Source organism: Apteryx mantelli, chromosome 6, assembly GCF_036417845.1.
Source record: "Apteryx mantelli isolate bAptMan1 chromosome 6, bAptMan1.hap1, whole genome shotgun sequence".
Lineage (NCBI taxonomy): Eukaryota > Metazoa > Chordata > Aves > Apterygiformes > Apterygidae > Apteryx > Apteryx mantelli.
The window spans coordinates 15,177,530-15,201,012 of NC_089983.1; the positions used below are offsets into that span (position 1 = coordinate 15,177,530).

Consider the following 23,483-nt stretch of genomic DNA (forward strand, 5'->3'; position numbering starts at 1 on the left):
AAATGTTTCTCCATCACAGCACGTAGGACAATTGGGTATTATTATGGAAGGCTTTTTTTGTCAATCTATTAACTGATGCTGGTCACTTTTGGAGATCAGACAGTGCTCTTTCCTGATACGGCATTTCTGATATTCCTATCTCATATGTTCACACTATCATGAAAATTAAGACAGAAAATATATATTTGAATATTTTTCCATATTTAGGAAATTATGAATTAAATATATGAACTGCAAACCAATATTTGATTTGGTATTAATCACTTTCAATACTGCATACTTTCTGAAAATTTTGAAATCTTTTAGTTTAGTTGGTAATTGGTTTCTTACCTGCTTATTTGTTGGGATTCCTTGAGAAGATTCTGTAGGATTGGAAGAAAGATGACTTTGTACTTTAGTGCTGCTAGCTGTTTTATTATCAGAGTTCTTGGCATTACTAGAAGATTTTCGGGTGTGTGTATTTTGCTTGCCAGTTGTTGCTTGTGAAGTCATTGAAGACAGCACTGAACTACATGGTGTTCTTGAGGAATAATTGTTCTTTGGGCGAGAAACTGCAAAAAAAAGTGTTTGGTATTATTGGTTAAATGATCAGTATCCAAACATAAGGCCTTATTCTTATCCTGTTTACAGTGAGTTTGGGTAGCACTACTCTAGCCTTACTTTAGATAATGAAGTAAACTAGATAACTAGTCAGAATTAGGCCATAGTGTTTTACTTTTGTGAAACTGCTCACGATGAAGCATTTCTGGAGATTAAAGAACCAATGTGGTGGAACTGCACTAAAACTGGAATGGGTCTTGCAGAAGGCTAGCACACCCCTAGTTTGTGTAGACCCGGGCTTGTAAAATGGTGCACTGCTTTGTCCATTTGTCCTGTAAATGTGAAGAGCTGTCTTCTTCAATGCAGCTGCCCGAAGGTTGACCAGAAGTAGAAAAACAGCTTAGGGAGGCATCTTGCTGGAAGGTAGTCCAGGTTGTGACAATGAAGGCTTAGGAGACAGTCTGCAAGTTACTTTAGTACTGTTTAAGAATAAATACACTGTTGTGCAAAGGTCAGCATTATTTCAAAGCCTGTGATGTCAACAGTTAAAATGGACCTGTGCCTGTCTCACTGGGCATTTTCAGCTCAAGTATGATTTGCAGCAGTACTCTTCAGAGAGCTTTGTTGTCAGTGGAGAGTATGAAAGCGTCACTGACGGCCAGCCCAAGTCTTTGGTCATCCAAAAAAACTTTTCAAATACTGACCTTTTATTCCTGGCACCTATTGCTTTTGCCTGTGGACTTTTAACCAGTTGGGCTGAACAAAGTTCTGTCAGGACTGCCCCTCATACTGCTGTCCTGTCATAATGCTTTGGATGGGAGTCTCCAGGCAACAAAGGAAGAAACCCAGGAAGGAAGATGAGTGGGATGCCCAGTAACTCCCTCTGCTGCTGGAGGTCAAAGGAAGTTGTGCATGCACTTGCCTGCATGGACTGAATTCGACCCCAAATCATTCTTTGATCATGGAAAACTGAGGAGGCTGCAGTTTGCAGTCTACATACGCACTGACTACAACAGAGGTAATAGCCACAAAAGCTTCCTTAGTATGTCTAAACATTTTTTAAAAAAGAAAAAAAAAGCATAGTATCTGTTGCTCATCCTTCTCCAAGGAGATGGCTAATAAAGGTTCTTCTGTAGCATGGATATCTATCAAACTGGAACTAACTGCAATGTGCCAGTCCACCTCACATAGGCCATGGCACAGCCAGCACCATCATGAATCATGACTGCTCATTTTAGTGTCTTAGTCTTAGTCCTGCTCCCTACCTCTTAATATTTCTAGACCAGCTGATTTCTTAACCACTTCCATGTCTGGATGTGAAGTACACCAAACAAATCCTTGATTCCTATCTCACTGCATTTCCACAAGCTCTTCAAGCTGTCTGATTCTCTATGGTGGCCCCTGAGCTATGGTGGACTCTGAGGCTGTTGAAGTAAAGTTCTTGATCTTAATTTGCTGTTTTGATTCTTCTGATCATGGAATTACCCTGTTCCCCTCTTGCACAGATGACACAAACCAGAACCTTACTTCAGCGAGAAGAAGAACATTCTCAGTGAGACACCTGTTGTTTTATCTAATATTACATATTCCCCAAGGAGGAACTTCCATTTTTCCACTTTTAGGATAGAAAAAGATGTAGATTATAGGAACTGAGCATCATCTGTTGTTTTTTTCTGAGGTTTTTAATCACTTACGCTAACATCAGATACTTCTCCCACTAGGTGTCCTCTTAACAAAAATAATGCAACCATCCCTAATGCTGAATTGCACAGAGCTGCACAATGGACTGAGTTTTCTGTTCTAAGGTGGAGAGGATGACGTGAGTTTGGCTGTCACTATATTCTATTGCTCTCTTTTCCCTAAACCAGGCCACCTCACATGGAAGCCCATAAAAACATCCAGCTGCTTCTCATAAAAACATATTCTTGACAGGAAAGATGTATAAGATACAACCTATCATCGGGCATTCTGGATATATGTCAGCCCAATTACTTTTGTTTCTCCCTCTCTTCCATTGAGAGTCTACGCTGCCTACCATCCTCTCATGCTAGACCATGTCTTCCTTTGCAGAAGCTTTGTGGTTTTGGTTATTGCTTTCGTTAAAGCTCTCAGCAATGGCTGTGCTTAGCTACAGATCTGGTATAATATTCTCCGTCTGAGGGGCAACTGGAACTCCTAGCAGGGTATAAGCCTCATTGTGAGATGCTCCAAACAAAAACACCTTTTGCCATGAAGAGCTCCCACAAAAGACATGTCAGCTGTGCATGAATTGCTCATCTAAGGTCACTGAGCTCAGATTAGAACTAAGTTCTCTGGACTCCTAGTGCACCACCAGGCAATTGGAAGATGGCTTTGCTTTCCAGCTTGTTCTTTTGACTTCACTGACCTGATTTCAACAGGTCTACACTTACATACATGCCTAAATGCTTTGCTGAAAATAGGTATAAATAATTAACCTAAAGAATTCACTGCAGCTGGAAGTTATTTAGGAAAGTAGTTCAGTAAGTTAAAAAAAAAAGTCTATGTTTGTATCAATAGCAGCTGTGGTTATATTATTCAGGATAACCTTAACAGAATTTTCAATCTCTTAAGCTTCAGGGTATCAGACAGGGACTATGAAGTCACTGTGAATTATCGGATGCATTACTGGGAAGTTTATGCCTTCCTTTGAAACATCCTGGGTTGACTGCAATGACAGACAGGATACCAGATTAGATGGATCTTCAAAGTATTCTCCAATAGCAATTCTTATGTTTTAATGAATTAAACCGGTTATGCCTCAAAGGAGCCAGTTCTTCAGCCATGTAATCACAAGATTGTTTTTGGCAGACTGTGTGATATTTTTTCTTGCTATTTATAACAACTCCTTGGAAACATTTTTTTTTTTTTCCTCCTGAAATTGTTTTCTTTCCACCAAGACACACTAGTTCACTACTGTGTTAACGGTTTTTCTCTTGAGTGGTGGTGTTGATGGGATATCGTGGGGAGGGGGAACATTCAGGGCAAAACATTAAAGCATTTACTTTTGGGGCAGGAGGAAGCATGACAGAGATGAGAAATAGGCGAGCTCACATTTTGCATCAGGAACATGATACTTGGAGCAGAAAAAGAACATGAATTTCCAGGCAGAAGGGCGGACAGCTTGGAAACAGGAACATTTAGGACTACTGTTAGCTCCTTCAAAACCCAGTGAACATTGCTGTAAAGCCAGGGACTTGCTTCCTAGCAGGAGAGGTCTGAATTGGTCTCATGACATCATGCTCACACAGAGAACTTTCAATTTACTAGTTACTCATAAATAACTACCAAATTGAAGAGTTCCCCAGGGGTGACTTTTTTCCACTTGGAAATCCTGTCTAGATGGAAAACTCCAACTGACCTGAGTAATATCTTGAAATTGCAGACAAAGGGGGCACTGTGCACATGCAGATGGACTGTGCAGCACATGTGCAGTGAGTCTAATATTTTGTATACAGTAACGTTAACTTGTTCATGTGCAGCAAGTCAGTTGCATCCAGACATATCATTCACATCAGACTTGGTGCATACATACACAGGCAATACACATCCTTACTTTTGCTTGGGATTTCCTGTACAGGTATGTGGGAACACTATGTTCCTATAACTTCAGGGTGAGAAATCACCAGCACTTACTCTCTCCACACAGCTGAATCTGGGTCTTCAGCTGCTCTGTATCACAGGAAAATCGGGCAGACCTGCCCAGCTCTTCATCATATTTCCGTTCACTTACAAAGTGCTGCAAAAATACAGACAAATTATTAATGATTTGCATTCTGAGCTATCCCGAAAGATTATATGGATCGTGTAGAAACCAACCTATTAATACGTATATTAAGTTCACTTTAAGGCTCAGCAATCTGCAACAATGCCCTGTATGCAGGACCTCTGTGAAGAACCAAGTATTTTCCCATCTTTACCAAATGACATGTCTCACAGCCCAATCAAGCCCACACTCAGGAAGAGCGTCATTCCATTGGCATGCATGTGTTTGACCACTGAACCTGAAGCCAGCAGGTTTACTTGGTAGCTGGGCCTGATGAATGATACACAAACAGCAGAACTCTTCTTTGCTCCACTTATGAGGGGGCTTACACTCATCTACGATAGTGTCTGTACACTGCTCAGAGGTGCTATAATGGTTTAAGAAAGTATACCTTCTCCACAGAAAGCTAGTTGCACTCTGGCCCATGGTAGGAACAAACAGCCTGGGGCATGTAAATGGGACAGCCCTTTCTCAGCATCTGTGCAAACAGCTAACATAGCCAAGCAGAAACAAATGTCTGACCTTAATTTCGGCCCTGAGTTCAGACAGTTGTGCCTCAGTCATCTGACTCGCTAGGTCCGTCAGTCTCTTCAGCTCCTCGGCTTTCTTCTGCCGAGCAGTCAGGATTTCCACTGTCAAATACCAATAGTCAGTAATTAATACTAGGAAGGTAAATGCTCTGTAATTCATGACTCTCTGGGCATTAACACTGTACATCACACGTGAGGCAAACACACACCCCACACTCCCACTTCAGCTGAATGGAACACGATGCTGCTTGCACAGACTAAGTCAATCAGTGAATTTAACTGAACTGCCTAGTGTTGAAAAAGATCTGGAAATGGGATGCCAAATCCCATTTTGGAAGGATTGGAACCAATCCTTCAACATTTAGACAACTGGGGCAGAGGATGTTGTTTTGAGTTTTCCAGTGCTTTATTTTTAAGCACAAAATCAGGGAGCCTTCCACTGAGACATGGAAAGAAGCAGTACTTCAAGCCAGCAGCCCTGTTTTTGAAGACAGGCTGTATTTTATTTACACAGGAATATTTTACTTCCTCTGAAAAAAATCTGTTCATATATAGTTTATGTTTAAATTCTCAGCATTACGATTTTGCTTTCAAATACAGAACATACACGTTTACCATTTCTAGGGCAAAGTAGTCTTACAAAGGCCAACAGTCTTTTTGAAATAAATATTAATTACGCACTACTGTACATCTCATATATTTAGTATAAGGAGATGGCGAACATTTATATTCTGCTTACAGGAAAAGATTAACCGTAAACCACAAAGCAACAGTCTACTCATACTCAGGATAATGTGACATTACAAATATTAAATATATGCACATGCTGTTACCTACACGATGTCTCCATGCAAAGACAACAACTGATTTGTTGGCTGGTGGGATCACCACTTAAGGCAGAGAGGAAAAATAATATCTAAATGTAAAATAATAGCAACCATAGTCCTTTTTCTAGAGTTCAGGCCTACAGTCAGGGTAAGTGGGTGGCAGTTGGTGTAAACCATCACAGGGCCACAGATTCCTTTACAGCAGTTGAGACTCTGGCTTCTTCGCCTTCTTTTGCCACAAATTTCCCGAGTAGTCCTGTCAAGTCACTTAACCAGTTCATACTTTGTCATGCCATTTTTTTTAGGTGAAGATTAATGGTATTTCACAGAAAGTTTTTTGGTCCTTTTGGAAGCACAGCATAATCCAGCAGGCACATGGCAGACAGAGCTGCAGCTGTACTGCTTTTTGGGAGCAAACACATCACGCAATATAGGAGTGTGTGTTGCACAGGGCAGGGTTAACAGGGACGAGGCAGAGAAAGGCAAGTTTCTTTAGCCCTGTTCTTAAATCTGCACCTGCCGTGTTATTTATGCCACAGAACAGGCTTTCATCTAGCTCTCCAGCCGATCTTCTCATGTCATCTTTGAGGAATATTGTTTGCAAGTCTGTGGAACTTCATCAGATTAAATTAACAATTCACTAGCTATTTTTCCTTTGTTCAGTAGTTCTGCTTTACTGTGTATTCTAGGTGATGCTAATATTTTCTCTCCAAGGCCAGCACCACCTTTTCTGAAGTGACTACCCAAACCATATGATCTCATTTCATACTGGCATTTATCTCAGCATGAGATGCCAGCCAAATACTAATTTGTACAACAAACTAAAGTGATCATATTTGGAAATTGTCCCAGTATTGACAGTAAGAGTAAGATTACCCACTGTAAAATAGTCCTCCAGTGCAGCAAAAAGATGTGAAAATAAATAATAATGTAAATCTTGGTTAGCATATTATAGTCCTATAAAAACTTTCTGCCTAAATTTCTAAAGGCACTTTACAGGCTTACAACAGCCCTGAGAGACAGTAGAAACTACACTGTAAAAACAGGTACAAACACCATCTAATGTCACATGTGCAGTCAGCATTAAAGCAGGGTACAAGAACACACCATCTGTGAATATAGCAGGATCCAGGTGTGCTGACATCAATGGGAATTTTACCACCGTTTTCCCTGGGAGTGAGTGTATGCCCTGTAACTGATCATAGGAGTCTCTGCAGGTAACCAAAAAGCTGCTGACATATTTCTGTCCACAACTCCTTCCCAGAACAACCCAGAACTCCAAATTCACAAGTATTTCATGTCATTATTAGAAAAGTTACCTTACGGAATTCCAAACATAAGCTAATGCCAATCTTTGCTGGAAAAACTCAGACTTTTTAGTCTCCACATGTACACAACTGCAAGTGACCTAGCTGGCAACAGAGGATTTTAATTTTGTTAAATTTAACTGGAACTAAGTGATAGTTTGAAATACAAATGAAGCACTCAGGAATGTCACGTATATTTGTGACCCTTCTTGGAAGGACCTTAAATTCACAAATCAAAGAAAGGATTATATACAGACATGGCAGTGATATTTTGATCTGCCAGGCAAAATATAGTTCTAACAATACTTGGATAATTCTTCAGTTTCTTGCTTAGCTCTCTCTGCTGAAACACATTCCCTTGACTACTGGGCCATGAATACCACATGATGCACATTCCTTAAAGCTAGAAACTATTCAGAAACTATCCCAGAACATCAAAGTCTATGTATACAATGAAAGATGCTAGAATGCTACTAACTGAATTGATGTACCATGTAATTTTTCTGCCAAACAAAACAAATGTTCCCCCAACTTCTCCAAAAGCTCCCTGGCATGTTTTTTTACTTACTGGCTTCTTCTTTAACTTTATCAAGTTCTGCCATTAATGACACTTCTCTGTCTATGATGCTAAAAAAGGAAAAAAAAAAAGAAAACACAAGTTAATTCATGCCAGCACTGAAATGCCCATCAAAATCAAAAGTTATAATTACACAAAGACTTCAGAGCTTACTTATGGACAGTTTTGGAATTAAGATAAAAAAAAATGGAAGAAGATGAAGTAATTGAGAGGCAAACTGACTACAAAAATAAGTGCTAATCAGTGTATGGTAATGTAAACAAACATCTCATTAGTCTGCCCGCCCATCCACACAGATGTGGAGGTTGCTCTGATTCACCTCTTCAGCACTGCGTAGGCACAGCAGTCCTCAAATGACTAAACAGTCTCTTTTCTAATTAAGCCAGATACACCGCTTCTGCTACCCAGGTCAATATGGCTTACCTCTCAGTGCAGCATGCTACAGAACAGAATAAAAGCTGTGTGGAAGGAGCTCCTTCTCATCTTTATTTAAAAGAGAGAGATGCTCTTGCAGAATATGTTAGAGTAATCAATAAACTGGTTTGTGATATGAATAACCGTTAATATATCTCTACAAGGGAGGTCAGCTTCCTTACCCACCATTCTCTCAAGGCATGGGAAGGTGTGGTTCCCCTTTTACCTGGCCTTCCTGAAGATTTCTTGTGCACCCCTCCCTATACAAATCTCTGTTGTGCAATCTCTGCCAGACCTTTTAAGCTGTCAAAGTGCAAACTGATCAGGTGGGTCTACTGAGAGCATACAGTGGGTCTGGTAAATCATTCACATCCTCAACACAGCAACATTGTTCTGTGAAAGAACACTGCAGCATGCTCTCCAATGGACAGTGCTCTGGTATGCCACTCCAGTTTCCCCTCACTGGATTAGTCATGTTCATGTTTAATAAACACTATCAATGTTAGTATTGCAGCTTGTAGAAGTGAGCAAACTTAAGCAGTAGGGGAAATTGAGAAAAGTAAGTCAAACACCAGAAGTAAATTCAGGCATGCCTTCAAGCAAAGAGTGGAGGGCTCAGCTCTTTCAGTAAAATCATTCTTAAATGTAAGCTTTTGTACCCAGTGATACAGTGTGACTTCAAGGCCTAAAAATGGCTGCATGAAACCTAGCTTGCCTTCTGAGACAAATCTGCTTGGTAGGTCCAGAATACACTGTACTGAAATCTGTCATGAGCGAGGCAAGCAGAGCCAAGCTCAAGATTTCTCAGCAGCTTAGGTCACATTCAATTTTGCTATTCCACAGATCCTTTCAGCAGCAAATCTCAACTTTGAGATGACAGCCTCTAGTTGCCTTCCTGTATTTTCCGAGGTAGGCAGGTGTCAAGGCTTCCAACTAGAGTAGAGAAGGGATCAGGGAAGAGATGGGCCAGGAAGGGGTCGTTCTTCTCATGGTGCTGCCCCAAAATCACCTCCCCTGGAGTCACTGCCTGGCACACTTCATCCCTTCCTCACCCCTTCTCAGCAGCAGAAAGGGAACAGGAATGTGCAAACAAAAGGCGTGTGGCAACTACTTAGGCTGGAACAGCCACTGGCATCTCCTCAGGCCTTACATACTTGTACATGACTACAAGAAGGCTCTGATCCTTGTTGTCTTTTCAGGGCTGGAATGTTAACAGTAAAATAGCAATGAACTGCTCTCAGCATCCCCTGTGCACGCCATTCCAATTTGGCACAGTAAGGTCCACAACAGAAGCTGCTCAGATCAATAATTCCTAAGCAGAATTGCCTCTTTTTTTTTTCTTTTTATGTGAAATAGCTTCCATCAGAAGGAAGGAATGTTTTGCATTACAGCAAACTTAAGAACAAAACATTTTTCTAGAATACCCTTTGCAAGAAAGGAAAGATCCCTGTGGGTTCAGTAGGAACTAGTCAAAGACAGAAGACTTAGGACTGAAGGGTTGTTAAGTGTGGCAGGGCAAGGTTAGGCAGCAGGCAGGGCAGGGGGTGCTAAGCAGTTATACAGCCAACTTGGCCAGAAAGTTACCAGAAGGAATGTGTTCAAGTGCCACGCAGCCTTCCCCAACTCTTCCCATTAACTAAGCCAGCTCATACAGGATGTTTGCAACAGAAGTCCTGCAGAGTTCTACCCTCAGTTTTTACTGATCAGTCCTGCCACCTTTAGAGGAGGAGAGGCTGATAGCTTCACACTGGCTCCTGAATGCCAGTGGTGGGACAGAAGCAGGTTGGCTTGTGGCAAAGGATGCAGCAAGATGACAAAAACTGCAGCATAACACATTTTTCTATTTCACACATGTAAACAAGAATAAAAATACCTTTTTGACCTGCCAGATCAACTTGGTATAACCAACAGATGAGGGGAAATAAAACAGCAGGGACTTTCACAGTGCAGCAAATCAGTTAAGAGGCATACTTTTATAACGAAAGGACACGCTTGTTCCAGTTGGCCCTCACTATTCTCCAGGCATAAGCATTAACCTTGGACTCCAAAGAGGCAGTTGATGATTTCAGCTTGCTAATCTGAATAGCAACAGCTTTTCAGATTCCATCTATTTTCAATCAATCATCTGTAACTACATGGCATACTAAACTCCCTTGGCTGAATGCTCCAGGTGACAAAAGTGACTTTTACAAGTTCTCATCTGTTTCTACCCTCCCCAAAAGGGATTTTTATGGTCTTTGGTGCTTTCCCTAACTTTCAAAAGTCTGCATATTTTTGCTTTTGCTATCTCTGTTACAAAAGTGCATCCCCAGTGTATTTCACAGGTTACATAAACTTTTGATTGGAAAAAACATTCAAGCAACAAGCTCACAACAGCAGAGCTCATCAGAACTGCATTTTGGCCCAGTTTATTTCATGACTGTCCTCTCCCCACTCCAAGAACAGATCCTCACTAAACTGCTTGGCCACCTGCATTTTATTTTGATGCCAAATAAAAACACTTTTATTACCAGAATGAGGTCATAGCTGTCCTATATTTCTCACATTTTATAGTCAGACCTCATCTGTTACTAGACAAGTTTTCCACTCCTAATGTGTTTGTGTGGGCTCTAATGAACATTTCAGAAAAGTGTCTGGATGCAGCAGTAGTAGAGGTCAGAACTGTGATGACTTTCATGGACAGCAACAGTCTCAATATTTTGTTGTAGCTATAAATTGTTATTGAAAATTTGAAGAAAAAAAAGAAAAAGTGTTTGATGCCTTTATATCAGAACAATCAATATCAGAATCATTAATATGATAAACTAAGTTACTGTAATGGACAGATCTTCATTGGGCTGCCCTTCCCTGAAGGCAATGAAGCCGTACTAACCTGTACCAGCTGACGATATGCACTCTGTCTCTCTACAAAAGAAAGGGAACATACTAATTCTCATCTGGAGAGTATAAAGCCAGTGCTCTCAGTCTGGAAATCATGAACTACCATATGTCATGGAATAATGGAGGAAACTAATCTTTCTTTGGGAATGTCTTAGGCCAACCAGCACTAGGAAATGGTGCATTTCTTCCTAGTTTGCATAAAGGTCAATTATTAAGGAAACAGTAGAAATCAATTTGATTCCTCTTCTAGCAGCGTGGGAGCACTTCACTGCAAAACCCACAACCTTCTCCTCCATCAAGAGGACTTGGCAAAGAAAAAATGAAAATGACAGAGAGAGAGCTGGAAAACTGAACTGTAAAAACCGATGAATGGCAAATGAATACAGAAAGAAAATGAACAGATTTAAAGGGAGAAAGGACAAGAACTCTGTGGGAAAACCAATGAAACAAACCTTGTCTCTTGTTCCTGTTTAGACCCCACAATGTTTTACATGGATCTCAGAGAACCACAGTTGACTAACTTCACTTAAGCTGAACAGTTTCTCATTTGATGGAAGTTTCACTGGTTTTAATGCATCTTCTGCATAAGGCCCTACTCAGCGTGAGCAGGATGATCAGGATCAGCTCAAAGTGCTATCATTAATGGGAACTGCTCAAAGTGTGGCGCATCAGTGCCTCCTGGGAATGCATTTTCTGTCAACATTTCTTTGTCTCCACCTCCTATCAAAATGGTATACTAAGCCGGTACACTCCACTGCACAGTGTACAGCTGATAGTGCTGTGGAGAACTGGATGCTGGGTGCTATACCAGCTTTACGCACATTTGCACATCACTAGATCTGGGCTCTAGCAGAGCAAGGAGCAGAATGCATTTCAGATCCAAAGACACCTCCAGGAAAATACCCTGCCTTCCTCTCCAGTTATGCTCCTTCATTTTGGTCTTCTGTAAGAGGAATTCATGTCAAAATAATAAGCATAATTCTTTAGCTGTGATTCTGGAGAGGTCATATCCTTGTCAAATTTTTCTGACTGCTCTCAGTGCTAACGTCCTAGCAGGCCTCAGTCAACCCTTCTCCTTCCCTGTAACATCAACACTTGAGTTATTCATCCCATATACTACTTGAGACTGCCATGACAAACATAACTTGGCACCACCAGTTTCTTCTCTGAGGGTACCTGAATCCATGCCCTAATCAGCAGTCCATATGATCCCCTGCTGTAGGATTCTTTCTGTCAGTTCTGCTGTAGGCATTCAGTTTTGTCTGATATATTTATCATATTCACTGGAGCAAATACTGGGACTCACATCCCCTTCCCTCTACCCTGACCAGGCTCAAGGAAAGATCTGAACCTAGTAGGTCTCACATGCCACATGACTGATAGTCTACTCAATACTGGAGCCAAAATGGAGTATCACAACTACCTCTTTATTGCTTCCCTTTGCTACACCTCCCTTCTGAAAGCACTGATTCTGTTCTTCTCTTACCCCTCACTTTTTCGGGATCAGGACCTGGGTACCAAACGCAAGTTGTCAACATCTTGGCATTTTTTATCACAAGTGAATATCTGCAGTTTGAAGCACTAGATTCAGTACTGTTTGATTTTAATACCGAGATGAAATTTTGAGGTGGGGATGGCTTTGCTGAAGGAGCAGAGCAGGGTAGAGACTTAATTTAGAGGATATGCAAATGGGGCTGGGACAGAGAGGGAGGAAGAGCTGTGCTTGTGCTAAAGAGATATATGATGCTGCTGGAGAGAGGGCAGTTCTCTTAGGTTCATTTTGCCTGAGAGATTCTAAAGGCAAGAGCATACATGTCCTATGCTTGGTCAAATGGACTGTGATTGTACCTTGGGCTCATACAGGCTGTCAGAAGTCACACTAGTGTATCACAGCAAAACAGCTGCAACTGCCAAACTGTAATGAGCTGCCAGCATAGCAACGATAGGGATAAATTACAGTGACAGCTGCCTCATTTCACAGTTTCATACTCAGAACAAATTCTGAATTTGTTCTGATATTAGTAGAAACAAATGAATCTTTCTCTAGTTTACAGCACAAAATGCAGTGCTCGTACAGTGAAAACATATTTCCCTATGAGTTTTCATAGTTGGCTGCAATGCCCTCAAATGCCACTAAAATGATGGAAGTTATTAGTGCCTCTTCAGGAAAGCCACCCCAGATTGCCAGGCTGGCTGATTTATAGCTGTTTTACTGCTGAGATTCAGAAGGGTTCAAGACGACCAGAATCTTCTTTCTCCTGTTGCCTCCTCTAGCCACAGAATCACAGAATGGTTGAGGCTGGAAGGGACCTCTACAGATCATCTAGTCATCATGATAAACCTATTACTCCTGAAGAGAATGGAAAATAAAAAGACAAAAGCTGACAGAGGTGAACATACACTGACATAACTCACAAAGGTAAGCCAGAAATGCATGGCACAAAGGCTACTGTAAAAGGTGCAATTCAAATGATTTTTTCCAGACCCCTGCTAATCCCCCCCAAAATCATCAATTCTCTCCAATTAGGTCAATTCCTGTCAATTAAGTGTTTGCTAGTCAAAATAACTAGTTCATTAATTTCTTATTACAGCTCTGAAGATAGCAGGGAGATGCAATATCTACACAGAGGCAGGAGTATGAAAATCTTCCCATATGGGGCAGCTATTTTGAATGGAAAAGTTCTGTGGAAAACAGGTGACAGTGTGACAGGAACTAATACTCCAGGCCAGATTCCCTTCTGGTTTGTGAGGCCAAAATACCCTTGTCTGCAAAGTTAACTCTAAGATACATTAGAATGAATGTAAACTCACACCACAGGAACTATTTAAGTTGTGCTGAGGGACAGTTTAACATCTACAGATGAGAAGCTGCAAGGAAGCACAAAGCCATTTTTCTTTGCTTCTTCCTGCCAGCCCATGTACTGATGCCCAGTTGCCAAACTCCACTCTGGTGAAATGGGCCTTAAAGGATTCACTGCAATGATGATGACTTGCTTCAAGGAATCCAGCGCTTGCCTAGTTTCACGCACAGACTGAGAATTAATATTGTAAGAATAAGAGGTGGTGGCATTCTGCTCGACTGCAGAAGGGCTTTTCATTTGGAAGTGGTAAAAGAGCTATTTTTCCATGGGGACACTCTGGTGTCTGGTTCAGCAGGCAAGAAGCTGGAAAACTGAGTTAAAATTAGGGTCTTTTCTTCACAAGAAAGGGAATGTGGCCTGGAGCAGCAGATAGGCAGTTAGTTGTGGGACACTGGATTTGACCACTTAGGTTTCAAAGAAGTCCAGCAGAGTTCTCCTGTGACTTTGCTCTGTCAGTGGGCTTTGGAACAGGCCCCAGGAGCCCCTCAAAGTTGAGCTGGTTAACAATCTGCTGGCAACGTCAAGCCAGTTGTAGAAGAGAATGGGAGAAGTTACTGTAACTGTCTCCTCTACACCTGAGCTCAAGTTACATGCAGATTCATGGGATGTTCAGCTCTGCCCAGGAGTCCTGATTAGGTTGTGATTCATCTTTAAGCATTATTTCCCATTTCATATATGTATTTCCTTTATAGCATCAACATATTTGGTCCACAGGCGGAACTGAAAGACAACTGCAAGAGAGAAGGCTCAAACCTAACTGCATATTTTACAAAAGAATCCCCCACCTCAATCCAGAAACCAAAACTGCACAAGTCAAACTGAATTTCAGCACAAGAAACTAAAATGATGTGATGTGAAATGCAAATATAAGCACAATCAGGACCTGTAAGAGGTGATTAGAAGCTTCATAGGATTACTGAATAGCCATGTTTCATGACTGGTGAAATGATACTTCTGTAAGTTTTCTTTGCATTAATGATCCTGTAAGAAAAGCTGTTACATTAAATAGTTTGCAATGTCTCAGTAAACAATATTCTTCCATTATTAACTCAAAAGTACTTAAATGTTCATGGTGCTTGAAGTTTCTTATTTGATCACTATATTAGCATATGCACAATATTTACACAGCAAACCAGATTACATTAATTTTCATTCTGACCACAAATACAGTCTGATGGCAAGCAGATAAACATGAGACAGAATAAATCAATTTCACTGAAATCCATCCCCTCCACAGTGCTCCATCTGGTAATAGTAAAAATGCCCAAAGGCTTTTCATTATTCAAGTTTATTTTGTGTCACTCTATACCTATCTTTACTAATATTGTTCTCTTGAGCAGCCAGCTATTACAGAGGGCTTGGTAAAGCCATTATAATTAAAGGTTTGCTTGCAATTTTATTTGCAGATCACTTTACAAACAATTAAGTATTTATTGTCTAATTATAAAAAGTTGTTTAGGCTGAAAGTTAACTTTGAAAGCCTTTTCCTGAAAGAACACTTCCAAATTGTATTTATTTACAAATTAAGGCATCACCTCAGGATTAACCCAAGTTTTAACAACTTTGTGAGTGCGAGTTGTACCATGGCTCGTTAGCATTTTCCTAAAGTTTCTTTCATTCACTTGTAAAGACTTCCTATCTGAGTCTCACTTCTGATCCCATTACTGAGCATTTTCCTGTTTTTTTTTTAATATATTTAGCCTAAATGCACTTTGGTGAGGCAGAAAACTGTGGTTCCTGTCATTACGCTCCTGACACAAAGGAGAGGTAATTTCCCCCAAAGCACCCGGGAAAGTGGCCACAAAGAAGGGAGAAGAGTCTGGCTCTTTGCTCTTGACGCTTGTATTTTTTGAGATAATTTCTCTCTCTACATGTTGAATAAAACAGACTCCTCCTCAGTCTGACAACACTGTGACCAGTAGCGTATATTCACTTTTCTTCCACTCTGACATGCATGAAAGCAACAATCTGCCTGTAGAGCCCCAAACATGTGTGTGTGTTTTACTGAGTGTGGCAAACACACCTGTAAATGACTGGGAGGAAGAGGGAAGATACAAGGCCACAATGTATGAACAACGTAGGCTATGAGACAGTGGAATTCACCTTTGAAAAGCTTTGCCAGCTCACTGAAAATATAAGCATGAAGCAACCATCTGCAACAGAAAAAGCTGAGAAAATGCTGCAGAAATTACAGACTTCAAGCTCTCATCAGGCATGAAAAAAAATAAACAGAAATATGTCCAGCACCTATTTGGGATGTTGGTTGTCTCAGAGTATCAACTAGAGGGAGGCCAGAACAGGGACTCTATATCTCACTGAAAGCTAATAAAAACAATTTTGTGAGATCCATTTGTTCGCTACATTAATACACAGCAAGGGGAAACCCAAACTCCTGGAAGTAGCCAGAAGAGAGCAAGCACAAGCCCCTCTCCTGGAGGCGAAGAACAAACACATTCCTCTCCAGACGCTGCAGCTCTGCAGGCAAGTAGTCAGCCTGATGATAAAGCTGTTGTATCAGCTCCTCCCAGCCCCCCACAGCAGTATGGGCATGGCCTGGGGGCCCAGGTAAAAGCACTAGTCTTCGAAGGTACCTGAAAACCCAGGTGGGCCCTAAATGTTTGGGAGGCCATTTTTCTCTCCACAGTACAAAGGTTACAGGCTGCACCATATGACTGGTGGGCAAACAAGCATCAGAACAAGTCGTGAGAGGATTTGAAAATCTGTTCTTTAGAGGCATAAGGACTACAAAAGGTCAGCTGGCAGAGAGAAACCTGGACAGAAAGCTAACGAAGACTGCCTGGAAATGCAGAAAGAGCAGCACAGGAACTTGGCTCGCTCTAAAGCAATAGCGCAGCTGGTCTTTCCAGGTGTCTGCCCTCACTCTCAGGTACCACATCGCTAAAACAGACAGGCAGCTCTTCATCTGGTGCCATTGATTCTGGGTTCTGGCAACAGAAAACCATCATCTTTACAGTCCACCAAGTGAGGGGCCTAGCAAGGGTATGATGACGTTAACTCACTGCTCTGAAACTGCGAGCACCCGCAGTATTGCTCATTACCCAGCACTGAGTGAGCACAGACAAAACTACGTTCTTTTAAATGACTCCTTCTTCATTCAACCCCTACTCTGCTTTGATTTTAAATTAGAAAACAGTAGAAAAGCTGCTTTCTCTTCCCCAAACATATAGTACATGCTTCCTATTTGTTCCCTGAATATATTTGAATATATGTTTAAATTGGTAGTTGTGCCCAACTCCATTTTTCCAGCATTACCTCAGAGTCATTTTTTTATGCAGCACATGGTGAAGCTTTCAAGTGTTATTTGTTCACCTTAAAAAAATCTTGACTGTGCTGGTTTTCATGCTCTCTATAAGGCATTGGATGTATCAATATGTTTGAGATGCAAAAAAAGGACGAGGCTTGTCTTTGGTCAGTTCTGCATGCAGTGTAATTAAACCTGGCCCTTACTATTTTATACAGACTGTTTTCCATTTGTGGTAGGAAGCAGACCATATGGGCAAGTAGCAGATGTTTCCTTTTAGTCCTCCATATGACTGTATGGATGCCCAATATGTGAAAATGATTTTCTGGCAAGAGGTGTTATAAGGAACTGTGGTTCCTTTTGTGCTTTATGCATTTCCGTCAGATTTCTTGGGGCTCTCTCTTCATCCACAAGATCGGTATTCAGTCCTTTGCAGAAAAGTGAGAACACTCTGTTAGAGTGTACGGGTTTCAATCTTGGCCACAAATGTCTCAAACACACTCTAGTGAGACAGGGCTTCACCTTAGTCTAGTGACCTTCCCCTGCAGCTTAAACAGCATTTGGTATTCTTCTTTTCCTGCCTTATGCTACTGTGTGACATGGCTATACTCTGATACATTTTGTATCCACATAACAACTGAAGCAGCTTACACTGGCACTCACACAGATATATGCCTGACAGGCACGCACCAAAGCTGGTTGCAATGAGGAGGAATACTGGCTTGAGGAACACTGTTGGAAGGAGCCTCCTCATTACTTTCAGGTGCACATATGAGTCCATAAAACAGTGCCCTTGAGCTTGCTCTGCCCAGCTCTCTGGTAGCCTTGAGGAAAGCAGTGGCAGGGTAAGCCCTGCAAGTGCAGGGGTGAGAAGAGTGCTGGGGTAGAGCAGCCAGGCACAATCCACAGGAGAGGGCAAGGGGCAACTTCTTGCACAGTGGGGCAAAGAGCTCTGCCTGGTCCAGCCCATAGCCTGTAACATGCTCTGGTGTCTTCTGGCATGAAAAGTACTGTATAAAAGCAAGTCATTATCACTTGTTCTGGGCATGCAAAGAATCATTCCAGCTGGCAGAAACTCTTGTACGGCTCGTTAAGAAAAAGAAAATGAGCCTACTGCAGTACTTTTAAACATACATCTTTCTGGGATTGTTTTTTGGACCCATTTCATTAAAAAGTTAAATCATGAAGTAAGCACTACATTTCTTCAGTTAGTTACAGGGGTTCACAGTCCATCTGCTCCATATTGCTCCTTTTTAAGATTGGGGGAGGGCGGTATGCACTGTTTTGCCAGGTAGGGGACTTTTTAAAGCAGCACAGTACTATCTGTGCTCAGGAGTAACTTCCTTCCATCAGTCAGGCCAAGCTGTGAATTACAGAGCTAGGCAGAGACATGGACTTCTACTGACAACCATCACCTCTGGCACAACAGTTTCTGCTGCTAAGAAGAGGAAAAGTTTCTTAGAGTCTTTCTGATGAAATTTTCAAGGCATCTTAGGCATATGTACTATTCATTTCCCTCTGTAATAATGGTATCGTGCTATCTGGAGGTAGGAGGAAGACATATGATGTCATCTTTGCACTTCTTCAACCTTGCTGTGATCGGTAAAACCATGAGAAGGTTAAAAAGAAGATTTTGTCCAAACGATTTCTGACTCCTGAAATTAAGTTTTGATCCTGACCTTCATAAATCAGTAAATGCAAAAAAAGGGGGCACAAAAAGGGGCTTTTAGCCTATTTCTAAAGGAAGAGGAAAAAGAAAAACCCAAGAGAGACAAAAGAAACTGCAATGTGTTTCATCTTTCAGCTGCAACATAAGAATAAACCTTCCGACTGCACAGCTTCACTAAAGCTCCTTAGGCGGTGATAGCAGCATGTAACAGGCACTACTTAAATTCCCATCTAAGTTATGGCATTAAGCCCACCTAAGTACTTCCTCCCAGTTTTGAGCAGGGGCAGCAGTCTGTTACTGTTGTATGTTGATCTGTTGCACATCTGAACTAGTCTCACTTGAGCAGCGGCTGGGAATTGCAGTGACTCCCCAGTAACTGGCAAGGAGCTTTGGAATTACTATCATGAAAGGGACCAGATATCATCGTGCTAGCGTTCCTCCCTGTCTCCGGATGCCCTTGTTTACCTGCTCTCGGTTACCCTATAGCACATTGGGAGCAAAACCTTAGGTGAATTGCTTCATTTTTCTTTGACAGACAAGTTGACTGTGCCATAGTGAAATTGCCATGCCCAGGAGGAAGATAAACATGCAAGAGACTGAGTGTTCACTCAATTACCTTATCCTCCCGCTACCACTGCTGATGCTTTGTTAGACTTTAAAGTAAGGAAACTGCCATGCGAGTAACAAACAAAACCCTTCAGCCTAGGAATACAACATGTTGACTATATGAGGTCTGAGGCTGCAAGTATCACTGGCTCTGGTGACATCTACTCAAATCCAATGAATTTATAGCAGTTGACTGCAAGTTTTTGTAAATTAGGCTCTCGGGACAGCTTTCCCATCTCATCCACAAATTACGTCACAAGGGCACACGAAATATCCTAAACTGTTTTTAATCTTAGCAGAGAAGGCGTCAAATAACACATTTTGCTGTTTAAATCAAATTTTACCTCCATTAATTTAAAGAAAACCCCAAATATTAGGCTTATGAGCTGCCAAGAGCTATGCAGCCCACATGTTTCCACAAACATGTCCTGACATTATATTGTCCTTGTGGCAATGCTGTGCTATGTGCATGCAATGGCTTTCTGAGGTTTGAATATTCAGAGCACAGATCTGATATACTCTAGAGCTTTTGGCAGCCTCCAACAATTTAGGCACCAAAGCTGGTAGGAGGTAGAATTAAATGGAGCCTATTCAAAAGTTTCTTTCAGCTGATTTTTCATCATTTTAAGTCTACTTAGATTTACACATTCTTTTTGAGTCATCCTGTTGCTTTCCTATTGAGCTCACCTATTAACACATTTTAGCATTAAGTAACATGTTTTAGCGTTTCTCAAGCTAAAACATGAATATACAGAAAAACAAAGAATTTCAGTTGTCAGTCTGTTAATAATGTTCCATAGGCATTCTTATATCAGGACAGAGTTCTAAGCTTAACTCGCAACCAGAGTGACTATCATTTAAAGATCTAATTGACTATTACTGTCTACAAACAAGGTTAGACATATAAATGACATTAATGTATTTTTAACACTGTTAGAAAAAAACGTGAGGGCAAGTGGAAGCTAAGCAGCAAATGAGACTCAGCTATCAGTTTACTCAGACAAAGGGACATCAGAACCTTCTTAGAAGAAACTGTAAACACATTTTATAAGATTTCTAAAATCTCATGAAAACACCTCTGAGAGCTACCAAAAGAGGTGCAAGGGGTTAATGAAATTTACTTAATTTTATATACTAAGAATACAATTATGGCATTTTAGACCATAAGCAAACATTATTACATTGGCTCCAGAGCACTCTTCACAACAGTAAACAGTTTAGTACAACTGTCAACTGCAGTCCACGCTCAGTGGTGTTCAGAGACAGACACAATGTAAGTTCTTTTTGTTAGCCCGTAAGATACACCAGCAGCTCAGTGAGACAGCATCTTCCACAGAATCAGCTCAGCAGTGTTTGGACTTTCTGGCTATACAGAAATGAGGCCCCAGCGGCACCAGAGTCACTTTAGACACATCACTGAAGACAAACACACTACTAAAAACCGGAATTAATAATCTTTTGCCAATACTATAGCATTTTTCTAAGAGATGCTCATAAAAATACTGATAAATATTGTGGATGAATTAAGGGTGAAAGGTTTTGTGCTCTTCTGTGATTTGTAACTGAATTTTATGCATTTTAATAGCTTTTCCTGTTTACTGCAACATTGGACTGATTAATCAGATTTTATACGGCATTGCTGCTTAACAAAGGCTAATGTCATAAAATTCAAAACAGAAAATATTTTTCCATGCCACATATATATAAAACATAGAATTTGCTACTACAGCAGTTGCTACAGCCTAGATATATACACTGAAGATCAGAAATGACCGAAATTATAACTGAAAAAAAAATTTAGAAAAAGGAAGAGATGAAAGGATGAGGAAAAAGAGTGAATTAAGAGATGAGAATTGGAAGTGAAGTGAGAGAGGAGGAAGTTAGAAGAAGATATGAGGAAAAGAGAAAAGAATGGTGGAATAGGAAGAGAAGATGATGGGGGAGGGGGAAAAAAAGAAAAAAAAAACCTCAAGAGACAGTACAGAAATGGCTACCAAAGAAAGAATGATGGAAGAAGGTGTAGAGAAGGAAGAGACTGAAGGAAGAGAAGAGAAACTTCAGAAAACCCCAGAGGCAGGATTTTGGAAAAGCTTTCATTAGCCCAGCTATTCTGCCACTGAACTTAATACAATAGAATTAGATCAAGATGGATCACTTTGGGAAAACCCCATTCTATTTTATTTTCTTCCTAAAAACTGCAGCATTGTAGTTATGTATGTATGCATCCATACAGATACATATTTATTACCTTCTAGCTGGTAAGGAGTTACTTACTGGCACCACATCTTTTTTGATGAAAACAAATGCTGCAAACAAACAGGGTGTAAATGAACTTTCCCTCCTGCTGCCAGTGGCCTGCATTCACCCCTCATTTCTCAGGCTGTGTTGCTGAATCTCCCAAGCTGATTTACCTACCAGCTGTGCAATTCTGCAAATGCAGCTTTGATCTTCTTCACTGAATTATCTGCTTCCTCTTTGATCATCATGCGGTATCTAGTTAGAGAAACAGTGCAGCGCTGCAAATCTTTCAATGATTTTTCAATGTTTGGCCCTAAAATGGAAAACAAAAATAGCACAAAAGCCAGAAAGCTGATTTTGGCTATTCTGAATGAGGGAGGTGGAATATTTAAAACATGCTACTTGCCCAGATCAGGCTGAAGTGGCTATCTTCTCAAAACCCACAAGACTGAATTTTTCATAGTTTTTCTGTGGTGCTGTTCATTTCCTAAACATGCATGTTCAAATTCATTCCCCAAATCAAAAAACTGGTAAAAGCCCTAAGAATTCACATGATTCATTTTAAATCATTTTAAACTGACCATAGATTACCCTGCTCATTTTCGTTATGCTGAACATGATTCTACTCTCACTTTCCAACACATCTCTTCCTCCTTATGTATGTACTTTTCTAGAGGCATCAGCTGTCTGATCGCCTCTCTACACAGAGATTGAATGAAGAGATCCACTTTACCTCTTTTTTTCAGTGAATCATCTGGCTTTGTTTCAAGGTGGGTTGTAGAGTTGGATGATTTAACTGAGGAAGATTTTGACTTTGGCCTGCCTGGGTTACACTGAAGTTGAACTGATGACTGAGGAGACTCATACTGTTCTACTCCATTTATAGACTTTGGGCTTAATTCCATCGATATTCTCCGATATTCTTGTTCTTTGTCTGCAAGAAAACATCAAGGTGGAGAACAGGGAGTTACAAGCTTAAAAAAGATTTGATGCCTTGTTGTTGAATCTGAATGACTTTATGTTTGTACATGGGAATAATAGTTTTTCTCTTGCTGGCACACATTCTGCAGAAACTTTGAAAGCAGTGATAGAACAGAAATAAAATACTTTGGTGATTAAACACCAATTTGAACACATCTATATTTCAACAGTCTAAAAAGAAAACTGAAAAGAAAATAGACTCTTCCATGCTGGTATGGTAAAAATATCTCATTGCACAGACAACATACCCATCATTCAAAATCTTTGCTCATATATCAGAGGACAGAACTAGGGAGGAAGACCTCTATGGAAAGTAAGAGACTTTAATGTTTGTTAAAAAAATAAGACATACACAAAAAACATTGAACATTTAATCAATATTAAAAAATGTTTATTAAACATTCCTACCAGAAAAAATTTATCCTGTTTGACTACATAGAATTAAATCAAAAGAAGCTGGAAACAACAGGTAATAAAATGATGTAAAAAAATTAAGCTCCGGGGTTCAACAACTTCAACGGGGTTGAGATAATCATCATTGACCCTGTTTGATTGCCACAAGATGACCTGGTTTACACTTTCCAAGACTCCAAAGGGATTCAAGGAGCTGCCAGCATCACCAGACACAAATAGCCAAAGAATGGCTACAAAAGCTGATCTGTAAGGCCAGCTATTGGTAAGGAAACAGCTATTGGTAAGGAAGCATGCTTGGAAAAGGCTTTGCTGTGTTTATGTTTTCCTAATCCTTGTATTCCCTTTGGCAAATGAATGATAAGTTGTTCTGAAGATGCTGTTTGTGCATCACTGATGTTACATGGTGCCTGGAGGAAAGGGGCCTGTCAGATTAACAACTGGATAGTAACTCACAGATTGGGATTAACACTGCTGGGACCAAGGGATTCTGCCTGGACTGTTCCAGGAAATCAAGTAGTGACTTGCGAGTGCCCTGGCTGGGCTCTAGGACAGGTGTAAAGTATATTTTGCTGTTTCCATGGCAACTGCATAAG

General features: G+C 40.7%; 1 protein-coding gene across 9 annotated transcripts in view; it reads right to left on the reverse strand.

Moving 5' to 3' along the window:
• The window catches only part of SPATS2L (spermatogenesis associated serine rich 2 like), a 172,550-nt gene that overhangs the window by 2,376 nt on the left and 146,691 nt on the right, over positions 1 to 23,483 (reverse strand). For all 9 annotated transcript variants that reach the window (XM_067298882.1, XM_067298883.1, XM_067298889.1 and 6 more), the window contains 6 exons: positions 22,229 to 22,429; positions 21,673 to 21,808; positions 7,557 to 7,615; positions 4,847 to 4,956; positions 4,195 to 4,297; positions 331 to 551 (listed from right to left, as the gene is read on the reverse strand). In XM_067298882.1, the coding sequence (XP_067154983.1) occupies positions 331 to 551; positions 4,195 to 4,297; positions 4,847 to 4,956; positions 7,557 to 7,615; positions 21,673 to 21,808; positions 22,229 to 22,429 (830 nt within the window). The remainder of the gene's footprint in view (positions 1 to 330; positions 552 to 4,194; positions 4,298 to 4,846; positions 4,957 to 7,556; positions 7,616 to 21,672; positions 21,809 to 22,228; positions 22,430 to 23,483) is intronic.